The sequence below is a fragment of the Lepisma saccharinum genome, chromosome 22, assembly GCF_977018435.1.
Source record: "Lepisma saccharinum chromosome 22, izLepSacc3.1, whole genome shotgun sequence".
NCBI classification, from domain to species: Eukaryota; Metazoa; Arthropoda; class Insecta; order Zygentoma; family Lepismatidae; genus Lepisma; species Lepisma saccharinum.
The window spans coordinates 15,308,204-15,326,643 of NC_139250.1; the positions used below are offsets into that span (position 1 = coordinate 15,308,204).

The 18,440-nt window shown below is 36.6% G+C and overlaps 1 protein-coding gene across 5 annotated transcripts in view; it reads right to left on the reverse strand.

Annotated features, from left to right (window-relative positions):
* LOC146004744 (uncharacterized) overlaps positions 1-18,440 on the reverse strand; it is a 632,500-nt gene that overhangs the window by 29,000 nt on the left and 585,060 nt on the right. For all 5 annotated transcript variants that reach the window (XM_083143714.1, XM_083143712.1, XM_083143713.1 and 2 more), the window contains 5 exons: positions 17,651-17,831; positions 16,645-16,802; positions 14,839-15,077; positions 3,653-3,857; positions 623-774 (listed from right to left, as the gene is read on the reverse strand). In XM_083143714.1, the coding sequence (XP_082999840.1) occupies positions 623-774; positions 3,653-3,857; positions 14,839-15,077; positions 16,645-16,802; positions 17,651-17,831 (935 nt within the window). The remainder of the gene's footprint in view (positions 1-622; positions 775-3,652; positions 3,858-14,838; positions 15,078-16,644; positions 16,803-17,650; positions 17,832-18,440) is intronic.

The window sequence follows — 18,440 nt, forward strand, 5'->3', positions numbered from 1 at the left end:
ATCTATGGAGATACGTGCTTCAATTATTTTTTTGCCAAGATGATATTTAATGTAATGCAATTTACTACACCACAGGTTTATCTCTATTTACCTTGACCAATTGAGCTTTTATTTCATTCATCATTTTCAGACCCTACTACTTATGTCACAGTAGCATGTGAAAAGGAAAGAGGGTTGCTTCGAGGGAGAGGAAAGGGAGTTGGGGTGGGGTTAAAATTGGGTTGGCCAATTAATGAGACCTTCCACTGCGAACAAGCAACCCAAGATCAAACAGTGTTTGTTCTTGGGAACCTCTCGCGATGAGCGGTGCTCTACTATGTTTTCCCCTGTTTAACTCCATGGTTTGGAATTACCGGAAACTTGTCCCTGCGAGTTTCTGGCGATGTGCGATGAGCTTCACTGTGTTTTTACCCTTATTGGTCAGATAGGCTAATCAGGACTGCACCTACAATTTTAGAGTGGGATAGAAACAGGACTCCTTGATTGCAAGGTGATGGTATTACACTATGCATCAGAGGAGTCCCACAGCCTTCTTGCCAGAACCAACAAGAGTTTACTTCAAAAATTCATTAACTTCTCTCCAAGTGAACACATCAACATGTCACTATCACACAATACTAACCTTGCTAGGGTCTAACATTTCTATTTTTGGCAGAGACCCCCAGTACTCTTCTACTGGCACTAGCTCCTCCTCCTCCACTGAGTAGATCATATTGGTGTCAATCATTGATGCCTCGTACAATTCGTCCTCGTCGGGGTGACCAGATTCTGTGGCTGCAGAGAGGAAAGAGTAAGTTTTTAAAAACCAAAAGGCATTCTGAATTTTTACGTCCATAAGGAAAAATAAAACCTGACAAATATGACAAAGATAAATACAATGGAAATTGAACTTCGATTTTACGTTTTTTCAGGGATCACGCTGAAAAAAACAACTTAAAATGCCGGAAAATGTAAAATCGAGCAAAAGTTTAAAACATTTTCGTACATTGGGACCATCAAGATTGAATGTATAATGCAAGAAAATGTAAAATATGGTTCCATTGTAAATACAAGGGTCGTTCAAGGTTGACCAAGACTTTCGTGCGTAAAATATTAATGAATCAATGTAGCGCTGCATTACTTTGGCAGGACAGACCATGATTCCTTGTGAGTAACCATGATCCTTTGCTACGCATTTGGCGGATGCACAGTAGTGTAAACAAAGATGGCGCCAAGTAGTGTATCTGTTGCTGTGAAACAGCCGTGTATAATGAAATTTCTCGTGAAGGAGAAAGTGAAATTTGCTGAAATTTGGCATAGACTGCAAGCACAGTATGGTGAAGAAACACTGTCATAGGCAAGAGTGTATGAATGGTGTTAACAGTTCAGTGAAGGGTGGGAGTTGGTAGCAAATGTTTGCCCAACTGCAGTCACTCTTGTGAATATCGTGCATGTTGAACAGTTATCCTTGAAGCCCGGCGAGTGACAGTGTGTGACATGGCGCATACAGTCAATATCATTGTTGTACCTGGGGCCGTTCGGAAGAAAAGACCTGGAATGTTGTCAAAACATGTCATTCTTCTCAATGACAATGGCAGGCCACACATGGCCCATTTGACTCGAACAACACTTGCCAACTTGCACTGGGAGGTTTTACAACACAGACCTTATAGTCCAGATTTAGCCCCCAGTGATTTCCACTTCTTTGGGGCTCTTAAAGAGCATTTGGGCAGGACGCACTTCCAGACAGATGAGGAACTCAAGAACGCTGTCCTGCAGTGGTTACTGGATGTTCAGGGGGAATACTTTGAAAAACTTACATAGTTTGGTGCTTCTATGTATGTACATTTTCTGTCTAGAAATAAAAGTCTTGGTCAACCTTGAACGACCCTTATACATATAGGAATTTTAAGGTGTTGAAGTTTGATTTAAGTACACGTTGTGCTCATACAGGGCAATCGGGACTGAACCTCAAGTTTTAAAATGAGATCCGAGCTAATGTGCATCCACCACAGAACAAACCCTGATTAAAGGCAAGTGTGCAATTACAGTATTCTTGTAATACTATTTCTTAAAAGTGCATAACGGCCTCCCCGATGCGGAGTTGTAGCATAGTCGCCTTGTAATCAAGGGGTCCTGGGTTCGACACCTGGTGGAGGCACATAGTGGTTCAGATTCCACTTTAAACTGTAGGTCCAGTCCCGATTACCCTTACTGTGCATAAAGTGGACTTAAAAACACCAACTCAATCAATCAATTAAAAGTGCATAAATGGTCAAGCTTGTCCAACGTCCCCTACCAAAGATGTGATTTACAAACAGTCAGTTGCAGCAGTTAACTGCCATGTCCATCAAAATAGTGGGAGAATGTTTTCACAACCGACATTAGAATCATGTTGACTGCCGTAACTAGTGCGCTGTCTGAAAAAAAAATTGGTCAGGATGGGATTGGGAAGGAAATAATAATTCTCATGTTCAGGAGTGAAAAAGTTTTCCATTTCCCCGAACAAATCAGGAAGTTTTAGAAATTTCCCGATGCAGTGAAAATCGGGAATCCTTCACACTATCTCCCCTTCAAGTTATTGTTTTTGAACTTCTTGAATAAAAAAAACTGTTCATTTCAAAAAAATTCAGACATTTATGATGGAGAAAATGTCAATAATTAACCTCTTTTAACTAAGAGCCTTTAGAATTTCTCGGCTGTTTGGGATTATGAAAAGTTGGGAAATGATTTCCCAAAGTTGTGATCTGACCCTGATAAATCACACCCGGTCAATCTGAATTCTTACCTTTTTGGCAGTACCCTTCGGCATGTGAAAACATAGATCAGAGGTAGTACCATGATGGACAACTGCTCATCAACAAAGTGATAGATGTTTTTTTTGGAAAGCAAACAAAACAATTCGAGTTTCTATTTCAATTGCAGACTCAAGTCTCAACTTGTATACAACACCAAAGTACTTCAATTCAATTTGAATTTTATGATTTGTAAAGTTGATATAATAATAGCAATAATAATAATAATAATAATAATAACAACAACAACAAAAGTTCCTACAACTAAAGGGCACAATATGAAACTTTATGCATGGAAATTGTTCGGAAAAAATCCACCAGAGATAATCCAATTCAGTAATCAAACCAAGGTCTCCTGCATGGCAGTTAAGATGCACTGCTGATCACTTATTTTTCTATTACTATAACCTGTCCCAGCTAACTGTAGAGCAGGGCCACGCATATAGGCAGAGGAGGAGGAGAAATAGAGTGATGAAAGTGCAGCGTTGCCAACCGTACAGTCCTGACCGTACATGTACGGACATACGGTCCAGACCGTATGCTAGATGCACGACTTGTCAAAATTTGCTCTTGCAGTTTTATCCCTAATATTTCCCTAAGAAAATCTTAAACCAATCATACAGACCTGGACACAAAAATACGGTCCGTTTGCAATGTCCGTTCACTAGTATCCTTTTCAAAAGTTTGCAACTCTTACAGTGCGAAGGAGGAAATCGGGTAACTCCCGTCACCCATGACACAATGTAGTTTCCCTCACTCTTCATTGGTGGAGCAGTCTCACGTCGCTACTTGCACAGACACTTGATATCGTTCACCTGGTCTACAGTTAGCTGGGACGGAGTTTAGAAACTTATAATTTTAGTAACAGTAACACATACCTCGAGGAGTTCCATCCTCTGCACCTAAAAGCTTCCAGAAGTTTTTCACGTGAATGCTACTACTTGGCGATTTTTCATCCTCTATGGTGATAACACTGCTGCAGTTTGAGCAGCCAAGATCTTTCTTTTGCTGAATGTGCAAAGCAACTTCTGCCCCTCGCGATCTCTCAATCACATTCGCATAAAGCCCAACCCAGTTGTACACCTGGAAAAGAAAAAGAAGAATGTGTTATTTCAGCACAAGCCAACAACATATGCTTCTTCATATTACAACTAAGAGTTTCATTTTATTTCCTGCAATTGGTGCGTATATCATAGCAGATATTGTAACACAAACCATGAAGGTGAAACTAGCTCCTGCACCAACTCTCCCATATTAGAGCTAACTTTCCCTGTATCCTCCCGGCTCCCGTATTGACATCCTACTTTTCCTGTATATTTCACTAACCACCAAGATCATGAAATTTCAAGTCATTCCAAGTTCAGCGAGCCATACGAAACTTCAAGTTGGCTGCAAGATCTTCCACGTTTAACCTTTGGCGGACGGAAGTTACATAATATCTTGCAGTAGATTGATGCTTAGTTCTGCAGTACCAGTGGCCAAATACATGTGGGTTAGGACTAAGATTCATGTAAATTTTCTCTCTATTGTCTTCTGTGTATGTAAATGTAAATTAATTATTTGTTTAATATTATCCATTCAGTAAACATTTTCTAGATGCCACGCCACTAAAAATACTCAATATTTGTCGCGACAAATCCCCTGTAAAATTCAATGCAGAAAGTTGGTCAGCCTACCCTGCACATTGCGACATGACATGAAGGCATACAGCGAGGGTATGGGGTTCATTTGATCAGTACTAACTATCCACTTGGTATAGTCAAGCCAAAATCCACGTCAAAACATCCTAGCCATCAACCACTATAAATCAAAAGTGGTGTGCATATCCCTACCATCCAGCCACGTCCAACCACATAACCAAAGCTCTCCAACCATACAGCATAAATGTTGCTCACAAACGAACTCCAAAAATGACATGCAAATTCAGCAAACACATACTTTCTCCTCACTCCCTCCCTATCAGAATGCGAGTGCAAGGCACATTACATTGGCAGATAAGTAAATGAAAGCCTTCAGCAGCACCCAGCAGATGTAAAATCTCTCCATGGCAGAGACATGAGGAATTAAACTTCAATTTTTCCCCCTTAGCCTTAGTACATATGTATTGAACATTTGTAACATTTAGAAATTCAAATTATTAAGAACATCTAAGATAAATCTAATAGTTAATTTGCACGTGCACATTCATCACTTCATAGAAACATGAATACAAAGATTGAGCCTCCAAAACTGCTTAGTTGCAACTGATCCCAAGACTGGTATCAACTCTTTGTTTTCAAACATTGATCATAGACCAACCAGATCAGTAGCTGAGTATGTTAAGCAATCAGCTTTCAATCTCAGGTGCAAGTCACAGCATGAACATGAGTGTTCTGTGTGGGTGTTCCTTCATCAATTCCAAGCAACGTAAAATAAAAAAATACAAATACAGACAGTAATAACAGAAAAATAATCAAGTTTACCCCACCACCCCATTCTTAAGATATCTAAAACGATCTAAATTGATGTTGTTCCTATTCCATTTTCTCTACCATTGATGTATCCAGACTGGATAGCTTCAAAGAAGCAACATTGCTGCTATCTCCTACCAGGTGACAGTTCGAACATCACCCGTGTGCTCTAGGGTACAGGTGAACAATACGGAAGGCAATATTACAAATCAAACAATACATTATACCTATTAACTGCCCGCTGAAAATGTGGCTTTTTTTCCAGTTCTTTGGGGATGAAAGGTGAAGATGAGATGGACAGGACAAAGCACAAGTCCAGATGCCCCAGTCCAGGATGTAGCATGAATACTGAAGTAGTGAAACAAAGACTGATTTTTCCAATCACCACCATCAACTTTTTTCCTTCCATATTATGCCATACGATAATCAATTTTGTGTGTTTGGATTGCATATGTTTGATTGATTAATTTTTAAGTCCGCTTTATGCACAGAAAGGCTAATTGGGACTTGACCAACAGTTTGATAAACTCCAATGAGCTTGTTGGATTTTCACCAAGAGTTTAAATCTCAGATATTAATTTTCTGATTAATTGATAGTTGCTGCTGCTTAGAGCTTTCTTTGAAATACAAGACCAACACTGTGGTTGTGTTGTCAAAGGTGCAAGGTATGGCCTCTGACCACAGGATACACGCATGTTCGAGTCTCCTGGGGAAAGCGTAACAAGCTTTCTACCAAGATTTCAACATGTCTACGGGACCAGTGGGAAACCACCATCGTGAGGAAATTGTGGAGCTACGAGTGAGTAGCATAATCCAGCCATGAAAAACTACAACCCCGCCTGGGGTTTCATCGTGTTGACCATAAATCATCCCGTAACAGGTTGGATGATGTCCCATCTCTGATGGAGGTGAGGTTGGTAGTCTGTAGGTAGGCACTGACACACTCAGGCTGTCGCAGCGTGGGTTATTATATATTTAATTGTTGTTTTCTTTTTTTACTAAATAATTTCTTTCGAAATCAGGTTGCGTGTACATATAGATACACACACACAGTAGCATGCACCTAAATATACTTTGGGATAAGGTTATGTCATCCCTATACATAAAAGTCTACATGGCACACAACTTTGCTTCAAGCTTCTAACTGGATCAGACTAAAAAGCCAGCTACTACCTTGCACATGGATTCCCCATTCAAACTCATGATGTAAGGGACTGCACAAAAAGTGTGTTAAGGCCAAACTGGATCTTTGGCTAAAGCCAGTGAAGCCATTTTCGAAAATCCCTCTCCTTTCCAAAAACTGCTACATTATTCCAAACTTCAAAACACTTCAGCTCCTTAGAATTCCATCTAGAGCATTCATGTTAATCTTAATTTGGTTTGCTTTCACTGTTCATTTGCAATACTTTAATAGGCTTATGTAGTCACAAAACTATTGTGAATACCTATAATACAGCAAAAGCAAAGATTCACATGAATACTGTAAGAAATTCTACGAGTATGTAATTTTTCAGAATTTGGAATATCATAGCAGTTTTTTGAAAGGAGAGGAATTTTTGCACACTGTTTAGATGATGCAGGCCAACGGTCCATCAGAGCCTTAAGCATTGGAATTCATGGGAACCACTCCCTGTATCTAAAACCCTGTAATTGTGTGTGTGAGAGTTGGTGTTTTAAGTCCACTTTATGCACAGTAAGTAAACTGGACCTACAGTTTAAAGTGGCAAACCATTATGTGCCTCCATCAGGTATCGAACCTGGGACCCCTTGATTACAAGGCAACGACGCTAACCCTGTAGGGACTGGAGCAGAATGTGTGTAGTGTTTCGCTTCACATCTCTACCAGATGTGGAAGAGGAATGAAGATTGTACTCCAACAGACTGTATATCAATCCGATCGGAATGAGTTTGCATGTCAATTATTTGAACTACCCAACCAGGAAAAGTTTGATTTTTGTTTAAGTTCACTTTATGCACAGATAGGCTAATGAGGACTGGACCTACAGTTTAAAGTGGGATCCAAACCACTATTCCCTCACCGGATGGAGGCAATGAACCAGAGACCCTTTGGTTACAAGACGACGTTATTGCTACGCCACTGGCGAGTCCAACCAAGAAGAAACTGACATTGTACAGTGAAACACTTCTGGCTTGTAACAACCTCATTAACTTTTAATGGTATCCTTACAACCCAGAACTGTCATAGACTACCTTTTTGCAGGGTACACATATACATGAACTGGACTGAAGTGACTTTAGTAGGGATGGAACAGAATCGCAAGATAAAATGGTATATGTTGATGTTCCTTTTATTAAGGTATTTTAATTTTGGTGTTCCACCTTTCATACTAGTGGTTTACTAGCTTCAGTAAAAGGCAATACACAAATAGCCCGTGACATCCACACTTCTGTTATTTTCCTCATGCAAACAAAAAGCAAAATATGCTATTTCTGAAACATTCTCTAAATGCAGTTTCTCTTTACAAGACTTAAAGCTGTCTGGTGAATATAGTCTTATCTGTATTGGCTAATAAAGACATTGAAATAACTGCGATAAATAGCTTGTAATGTAGTGCAAAATTGCCATTTTATTATTTTTATGAATATAAGCATATAATTTGTATGCCATCGTTTTGTAAACTGGAAGTGTAAATATGCAGTTTCATTTTCAAAGGTGAAACCATTATTGCAAACATTAATTAAGGAGTTTAATGGACCATACATGTTCTTCGAGGAACATTTACAACTTTGTATCAGATCACTAGAATTACGTGCATCTGTACTTATTTCACATTGGTACATCCTTAACGTATTAAGAGGCAAAACCGTACACTTAGTTTCTCTACAAAAGTTTGTAATTTCATTGGTGTACTATTGGTATCAGTATATTCTACTTATGAATGTACTGACGTGAAACTTTTATGAATGCTACCACTGATGCGACATCTAGGGCATAACTCATGAAGAATATTCAATAATCTGTCCCACCTATAAATTACACAGTGACCACAGCAGTCTTTGTTAGTTTGTCTTAAAACTAAAAATCCCAAATATAAATTGTTCATTATGATCTTTCACTTTAAAATTGTTACAATTTTTAAATTACATGTCAATAAATATTGTGAAGAAATGTCATTTTTAATCAATTAAGGTGTTCAAGCTACCTTCTTATTGTGATGGTTCCATTTTTTGATGGTATTCCTCAGTTTCAAATCTATGATTTACATGTGTATATATTAATCTTATGTAAAATTGGTACTTTAAACCAGTGTTCCGCAACCGGTGTGCCGCGGCACACTAGTGTGCCGTCACAAGGTGAAAGGTGTGACTCGAACTTTTACCTACTATTGTAATATTGTAAGAAATTAATTGTCGATTTTAAGTAAGAATGTGCTTGTTTATTCTTGCTGATAACTGTTATATTTTCATAGAAATTAAATGTAATTTATTTACTCAATATTGTTATAGTTTGCTCATCTTATATGTATTCTCGCCTGTAATATTGGGCCGGTTTGATGGATTACATGCGGCAAGCTTTGTGTTCACCGCAAATAAAGCCACGTAAGACTTTTAGCGGCCCGCACCAATCATACAATAGAGGTATTCAAGCGAGTTCTTTGTTTGTAACACTGCATCTTTTGTGTACGGCTGGCTGTTTTGTGCCTGTTTGTCGGCGCTTCTTAAACTAAACAGAAAAATGCAAGGTAGAAACGAAAATATTCTGACTGGTATGGATAAGATTCAAGGATTTATTAATAAGTTGAACTTGTGGATACAGACAATTGAAAATGGATAGTGTGAGATGTTCCAAACTGTATGGCCCCTTGCTGACGATAACAAGGTGTTGATGGACTTAATTAAAGAACATTTAGAACTCTTGCAACAGACTTTCAAAAAATATTTTCGAGAGAGCGTGGAAGATTTTGACTGGGTTCGTGATCCATCAGTATGGATTTGAAATATCTTCCGAAAAATTACAAGAGGAACTGGCAGATTTGAAAGCAGACAGAACATTGAAATTCAAATTTTTCGGAGTGCCTTTGGATACATTTTGGTTGTCAATAAGCAGTGATTACCTGGCTATCTCCGAGATGGTAGTTAATGTGTTCTTACCATTTTCAATTACTTATTTGTGTGAACTGTGCTTCTCGACGTTGACTGCAATTAAAACATCAAAAAAGAGAGAGACTCGAATCCATCGATGAAGAAATGAGGCTTGCTTTGTCAGCGATTCCGCCACGAATCAGCCGTCTGTGTGCAGCTAAGCAGGCTCAAGTATCACATTGAAGGTATGAGTAGAGTTATTTACTTTAAAATTCGTATTAGAAATGTGTATTTTCTACAGTGAATTAAAGTTAATAAATTTTTAATAAATGCATGTCTATTCATGTTTTATAATAATAATAATAATAAAAAGAAGAAGAAGAAGAAGAACAATGATGATAATAATAATTGATTCCATAACGACGTAATATTTTGTAATTATATTAAGATTCATATGATTTTGAGGGGACAGACATTTTGGTGTGCCGTGTTGAGTCTAGGCCCATCTGGGGTGTGCCGTGAGTACAAAAAGGTTGCGGAACACTGCTTTAAACGAACTGCATATTAATCATTTGTTACACTTTCTTGCATCATTTTTTAGGAATTTCTGGATTGAACAAAACTGTTAATTTATTTTGAAACTCAAGCCAGAACAAGAATACACTTTTTTTTTTAAATGCATCAAACTGGAAGGAAAATTTCGAATTAGAAGAAACATTTTCCTTTTACAACTGATAACCATCAGTAATCTGTGTTTTTAACATGTCAACATTCATGCTTGTAATATTTGAATTTCTTGTCATCCTTAATGAAGATCACCGCATTGGTGAAAGGACCAAGAAACTGTTCTCATAAGTAGAGAGACCTTTGTAGTATTTATTGTATTATAGGTCCTGGTGGAGATTATGTTATCAGCACCATGCTCCAGCCTGCCCCAAACCTTTCCCAAGATATTGAAGTAGCCTGTGTTGAACGGAATAATAAGTTTTCTTGTTGGTGAAATGTATGTTTTGCTATTGAAGAAACAATGACCTTTTATTTAGTCACGATTTTCAGTGCTGACAAAAGAAAAGGAAGAAGAAGTTCAGAGGAAAGTAAACTGTTTTCGTGTTATGCTGACAAACTGCAAACGAGAGTTCGTTTATGTGCCGCGTTTAGTCTTTATGTACATTTTTTTTGGTGTTGCATTATTTGAACTGTTGATGATTTATTGTTGGTTTTTGAGTTTGTGAGTTGCTAATAGTATCTAATAGTATTGTCAAACAGGATTGCAAAATATTTTCCCTCATCCCTCATACCTATTGAAGATATTTCAATGAAACTTGGCGGACGCATTACGTACAGACCATAGGGATTTTTCAGAGGGAAATTTCCCAAATTATCCCAAATTAATTTCTAATACTATTGTCAAACAGGATTGCAAAATATTTTTCCCCTCATACTTATTGAAGTTATTGCAATGAAACTTGGCGGACACATTACATATAGACCATAGTATTTTTCAAGGTAGATTCTAATCGGGTACCTATATCCATGGCCGGTCCAGAGGGGCCCAAAGTTACCAAAAGGGATTTTTCGGAGGGAAATTTCCTGAATTATCCCCGATTTCCCTTTTCTCATACTTAATGTACACATGTGTGTGGTACCATTTGAAAGCCTGTTCTATTCTGAAGAGAAAGACATATGAACCATGATACTCGGATGAATTGTGCTGAACCAGTAGCTACTTAAAAATATTACTACGCAAACTCCGAAAAAAATACACAGAACGGAAAGCATTTTGCCAGAAAATTACAGAGAGAAGTAATAATGGTAAAAAAGTGAAGCACTCCCCTGTGTGGAGTTAGGGCCCCACACTTTCTTGGATCGCGGCCAAAGTTGGGGGTGATGTGATCAGCACCATGCCCCAGTTTTTCTTCCAGGCACCCACTTTATACAATGCTGTGTGGGCTTCAAAGCCGCTTGAACAGGTGGAAAAAATCCCAGTTCTCCCTTGCTGGGGATCAAACTCTGGTCTCTTGCATGGTAGTCAAATGCCCTACTGACTGAGCACCTTTGCCATGTTGTCTCCCTTAATTGATGAGACTGATTTGAATGGGATAATCACCCTACTCAAATATTAAGACTGAACAGGCTGTTAAGGCAACATTACAGCGTTGCCATTGAAGGAGGCATAGCCATGCTATATACATGGAAGAATGTACACAAGCGTGGGAACTTAACAAATAAAGATTGCAAACATTTACAGGATTGCACAAACGAAAACTGAGGTTAGTAACTAATTTTGTAAAGGATTAAGTAGCCCATGCAATTCTTTTGCACATTTACAGGATTGCACAAACGAAAACTGAGGTTAGTAACTAATTTTGTAAAGGATTAAGTAGCCCATGCAATTCTTTTAACTACAATCCAGACAGGTTTCTAAAAACAGCAGAAGAACAAAGTTGTAGGGAATAACACTATGATAGTGTCAGTACATATCAAGTATTATATCACACTATAGCTTAATTTTGTGTGAGCAGCCTGGGTTCAATCCCCTTGATCATCACCAAGTTCAGGAAGTTAGATAAAGGTGAAAATGAAAATTTGCTTATTTAAATTCTGCTGACATATTTAGACATCACTATATTACATAACTGTAATATATGATAGCCTCTAGAATATCGGTCATTGTTGGCGAACTGCTTTGTCTACACAGCCCTTAAGACTTTTAATGAACTAATAATAATTTATCATGTTTTACATAAAAACACTGAAATAGTGTTAGGGCTGTTTCAGCTTTTGCCCTCAAGAAATATACATAGAAGTCCAGCACCTACCATTCTGATACAAAAATAAATCTTCTGAACATTAAATGACTACAGGGTGTTTCCAAAGTCACATATTAAATAAATAATGTCCCAGATGAGACATGTTGTCCCATGCTGGCCTTAGTAAAAATATTTCGTGGGACACCAATTGTCCATGCAGGGTAAATGCCTTTAAACAATGCACATGCAATTTTGTAAAAGACTGCATCGGCAGAGTTGAAAATTAGAACGATTTTTTTTTATTAAAATTGAAGCAGAACAATTTGGGCAGGCCCCATCTACTACACCCTGGCAGACAATTCATGCAAATTTGTAAGAAATATAGTAAGGAAAGCATAAACAAAAAAAAAATGCCAAATGCATGCTAGACAGAATTATTATTTCATAAGAAGAGATGCATGACAGGATAGTTATCAGAGAAAGACAGAAATTGAACAAGAAAATTTAAGTGAATTTCTAATAACCAAAACCAAGCTAATAGAATGAAAAAAGCAATGCAACAACTACAAATGTAAAAAAAACTACTCATTGAAAATATACAGTATGGCCAGGAAAGAAATATACCAAAAGTTGGCAACACAGGACACAGTTGGTAATTTTCGGTACTTCTTTTCTGGCCATACTGTAGAAGGATAGCTAAAAATATGAGCAAAACTTTAAGCACATCACAGAAAAATGCTGTCATTTCTTGACAGTACAAAAATATTTTGTAAATTTCAATACAGAGTACAGAACACTGAACAAAAGCACATGCGTTAACAATAAGACATTAGTAAAAAACATGTTTATTTAGGACAAGGAGTTGTTTGACATTCTACACACACACAGAGGAGCAAACTAAAATAAAATTGCTACTTTAAAAATAAAAATTGCATTCAATTCCATCACATGCACAAAAGTAAAGAAACAATAACAACACAATTCACAAGAAGAATAACACATGCACACACATACAAGCAATACACATAAGTAGTGTGCTAGAACAAATGTTGAATAGTATACTTTTTTGGAGGAAACTTTTTTAAATGTGGAATATAAAAACTATTAACCCCGTTTAATTTTTTGCAATGTGGATTTAGGGAACGCCTCAACAAAACAAGCAGCGTTCACAATGGCACACATTAAATACAAAAGCATGTATAGCATAAAGGCATTGTCAACTCAGGAGGAAGAAAAAGCCTGTGAAAATACGAATGCAGCATTTCAGCAGGAAATTAGAAAGTAAATCAAATGTTAATTTCCAAAATTGAATCTCGCAATGTGAAAGTCTAATGATTTGGTTCTCCATGTAATTGCCAATCACCCAGATAACATGCAAGCTTACGATAGATACCTCCCTTACAACTTGTCAAAGTAAGTTTGCTGCAGGCTTGCACCAAGTTTTCTGTGCTATCTGGGGATGCTCTCTTTATACCCACGTAAGCCTTCCTCAAGTTTGAAATGCCTTTATGCCAGAATATCCAAGTACCTGAATAACTTAAAACTATTGTTAGTTCAAAACTAAAATTCAGTGCACTATAAAAACTCATTTATATGAAATGGTTTAGTAAATTTTTAAAATACACAAAAATATTTTTCCATAACTAGAATCAATATTTAATAGCATACACCAACGAATCCATGTGAAATAACATTGCAAAAACATTATATACTCGTAACTATGAACATTATTCAGTACAGTGTTTATTGTGTCACTTTCACTGTAATTTTTAATGTCCATGTAGGATGCAATATATTCTGGACTATCCAAAATTTATTTGAAATGCTTGCTGCCTAATCAAATTTGGATAAACAAGTTTTTTAGTGAATATCAATTATGCAATTTATTTTGCTTACGTAAAATAACCATGTTACTTCAGCTAATTTGAATCAACATGAACTTTTCACAAAGGCCTTATCAGAGTAAGAAGACATTTATTACTAACATTTCATGATTGAAAATTAAAGATCAGTTACTTGCGTACCTTCTAACTTATATGCACAACTTGCATTGTCATAATTGAAAACTTTCTCCCCCTCACTCAAATCTAATCTTTAGCATTTGTTATTAGCTTAATCTCAAATTGATTGTTTAGTTTTTCTTCAACATCCAGCAGATTTTTTACCAACAATGTTGGTATTTGTATTATGTATTGAAATTTCCATTATAGTGCTTAAATATGTCACGTCACTTACAGCTTATCTGCTTCACTCTCTTTCCCCAAATGATTTTATGCTAAATTTTCGAACAATTCCCTCCAAATGTAAACCCATATCTGATGCAAACCTGAGTGAATAATTCAAGAACCTGAATAACTCTTACAGTAAAAAGTATTTAAGTAGATCATATGGAAACCGATTCTGCAGGTGTCAACATGTTATATTTTACTTTCAATTTCCACATGGGACATATTCAAATCACTAAATTTATGCACAGCTTTTAAACAATTATTTAATTGATGTAACTTTTTATGATAGGATGTTGTCCATTGCTTTACTATGTACCATGGTTTCACTAATGTGAAGCATACCAATTATGTTAGGAGTGCGAATAAATCTTGCCCACCTCTGCATGGCCTGATGAAAGTTACGACTGAAGATCTAAAAGAGTGCTAGAAATAATTGGAATTGTGTGGAATTTTATAATAATTCACTTCAGTTGTTTTCACTTATGAATAATAGTGTTGAAGTGTTAGCTTCATATTTACATCTCAAAATCTCAATTCAGGTACTTGAATATTATACAGTCTATAGAATAGAAGTTCTTAACTAGGAACATACTCCACTTGGTGCGACAAGCACGTAGTTGTCCCCTTGGTTGATGCTTTTGTATGAAGGTTCCACTAGGCGCGTCTGCACATGTCGCCTCCCCTTGATGTGCAGAAGCATGATGTCCTTGTAAGGCAACATGGCGGAGTTGTTAGTCAACGATGAAGCTTTCTTCAGGGAAACTGCTGTAAAATCCTCCTTACTTGCCAGACCGGCAAGTGCTTCCACAGCCAAGGAAGAATTTTTAGCCACTGAAAGAGAAAAGGATTGAAGTATCACCAATGCACATTGCTAGCTAGAATTTCACTGCAAACTTCACACCTCACACACAATTGTTGCCAATACAGATAAAATATGAGTGTCTGTGGAATCACGAATGAATTTTTACAAAAATGCAGATTATACTCATTGATGGTGTAACAAAAGGAACATTGCCACAATACAAAAAGGTTCCCTGGGAGCATGTCATAAGATCAATTTTTCACGAAAATAAGAACAATAATTTGAAATGTGTTTATAAATATGTGAACCAGTTATGTGAGGCTATCCAAATAGTGTAATATTAACTATTTGTTGCATTCACACGTACATATTGGGTTAAATATCAGCATGTTAGCTGTTTTGCAAATCGCACAATATTAATTTCATTTGATTTTAGTTATTTTTTATTTACATCACAGGTCACAATCACACATACATGTGTCCATGTTATTCTTGGGACACCCTGTAGACGAAAAGTGTGACATGACAATTTTTTACCTGATTTTTGGATTCAGAGGGTTGGAAATGTTTAAGATAACCCATCAGCATGATTTCTACAGAAAGATATAACATTTGTTGACTAGTGTAATTGGTTCGGATACTTAAACACTAGGGATGGACCGATATGAAATTTGGGCCGATAACGATAAACCACCGATACCGATAGCTGATATTTTACCGGTCCGATATAAAATTCCAAATGATGCTTGAAGAACTTGAATGGATCATTGATATCCTTAAGAAATTATTGTTTCGAGATAAATGAGTTCAAAAGATGTTGCATATTTAGTAGGGATGGGCCGATATGAAATTTTGGCCGATACCGATACAGTACCAATATAAAATTTACCGATACCGATATTCTACCGATCCGAAATAAAATTAGAAATGGTCCTTGAAGACCCTAAAATTTTCGTTGACCGCCATAATAAATGTGTGTTTCGAGCTGATTGCAATGCAAAACAAGTTGAATATTTAGACATTTTCTTTTTCAGAAAGTAGGGCATGGAGATTATCCATAAAAATCACAACAAAATGGCAGAATTTTGCACTAAATTATAAGATATTTATAGATATATCAGATCGGTAAAATAATCGGTAATTTTACCGATAAACCGATATGCCTATATCGGCCGATACCGATCAAGTACCAATTAATCGTTCCCATCCCTAATATTTAGACATTGATATTTTACAGGGCATGGAGATTATCAACAAAAATTATGACAAAATGGCAGAATTTTGCATACATTATCAGATATTTATTGATATATCAGATCGGTAAAATAATCAGTAATTTTACTGATAAATCGATATGCCTATATCGGCCAATACCGATAGAGTACAGATTAATCTGTCCCATCCCTGTTAAACATTAATATCAATCAATATTTTGAACAACTCTTAATTGTTACAATTTTCAAGGATTGGTATTGGTGGGAAACTGTAAGAACAAAGACAACCCTAATTAAAGGGTTACCAATTTTACACTAACGATCTCAGTTTCACATAGCTTCAAAATGCTAGAATCTCTCCACAAGATTAAGAGTAACTTACATTTTTCTACTTTCAGTCTCTTGAGTTCCTTCTCCGCAAAGTCCGACTTCACTTCCACATATTCCTCCTGCAGATCTGTTCTAGCTGCCAGCGCTTTGATTGGATTCCTAGATGTGAACTTCCTATGCTGCATCCTCACGGTTTTCTTCTGCACCAACCTGCAAGAGTTATCATTTAATGGCTATTCCACATTTTTCATTCAAGTGACACCTAGATGCACATAAATTAAAATTATGACAAAAAAGCAGACTACATTTTTTCCTAACAGAAAATTTAGACACCTCAAATATTCTAAATAAAATTGAGATACAGGACAAGATTTTCTTTCAGAAAAATAAACTGATTATTTAAATATTTGCTTCACAAAAAACAGGGTACATGAATTTACATTCATTTTCATTCAAGAAAGAACACTGAACATTTTGTTCACTAATTTACAGGCACTTAAAGAAATGTCACATCGTTAAATTTTTTGGCAATTTTACCATTACTGATACCAACTGTTTCCTCCCATAATTTAATCATATTCCCATGCAAGCACAGTTAAAAATCACACCTTTATGGTAAATAATATGGAGTTGTTTTAATACATTCTTCTCTATTTAGGCCTAGAAAACAAATCACAATCTACACACAACTGACTATTGTTCCAATGCATGGAAACTTTTATGCTATTAAGTGTGCTCAATTTCAGACTAATGGCATCACAAGATCACTGAAATATATAGGAAACTAAAATGATATGTCACAAGCAACACTTATTATTCCAAAGAAAAAAATGAAAATTGATGAAGATCCATACTGTTGGCTATAAATTTGCACATGAATTTTTCTCATATTATGTCACTTGTCTGCCCTTTACATTAATTGCACCAATCACAAAGAGTGAGTAGATGGAACACTTGTACCCATTGCTGGGACTTGAATCCAAAACCATTGATGCCAAGCATCAGCATCAACACATTTAATTCATAACACTAACATATTTAACACATTTAGCACTTACAACTGCCTGGATTCACTTATGATTTTGTCGAAGTCCTCCTCCCTAATTTCCACTTTCTCCTCTTCCTTCTGGCATGAGACACTCCTGAAGAAGTCCGTGAAGGTCTCGTTGTCAGCACGAGGCACAGCAACTTTTGATTCTGTAACATTTGCTTTGGTTTCAACGGAGACTTGCTCCATAGCTAAAATATAATAGATGGAAGTTAATATTTTATCTACATACACACCTTTAAAAATGAACAATTAATAATGAAGAATCTGTTCAGAATGTTCACAATATAGAGTACAGTTTCTCGACGGTACTGAACATTAATTTTCCATTTATGTTCAATGAAAACTAATCTACAAAAATTTTATAAAACTGCCGTTATTTCTAAGTTACATATTTACTAAATGAACGAGTTTCCAGAACAATGCATGATCAAGGAACAGCATTAATTTTATGTGATGATACATTTGAAAAAGTTCATTAAGTCCACTCCTTGCTCAGATGGGCCAATAGGGACTGGACCTACAGTTAAAATTGGAACCCAAACCACTATGCAATGTGCCTGCACTGGAAACACACGCAAGGAGACTGCAGGCTCTTCTGTAGAAGGTCAAACGGGAAAAGTCATATGCTAGTTGAGTGTCCACTGACGAAGTTTCACAGGCTAATTTGTAGATTTTAAGGGTAGTAAGAAGTAAATTTGTACTCTTCCAATGTTTCATTAAAATGTATTGGGATTGATGCCACAGGACACTGAGTTAAGCAACCAGGATTTTTTTTAAAAAAGTGAATTTCATTTTTT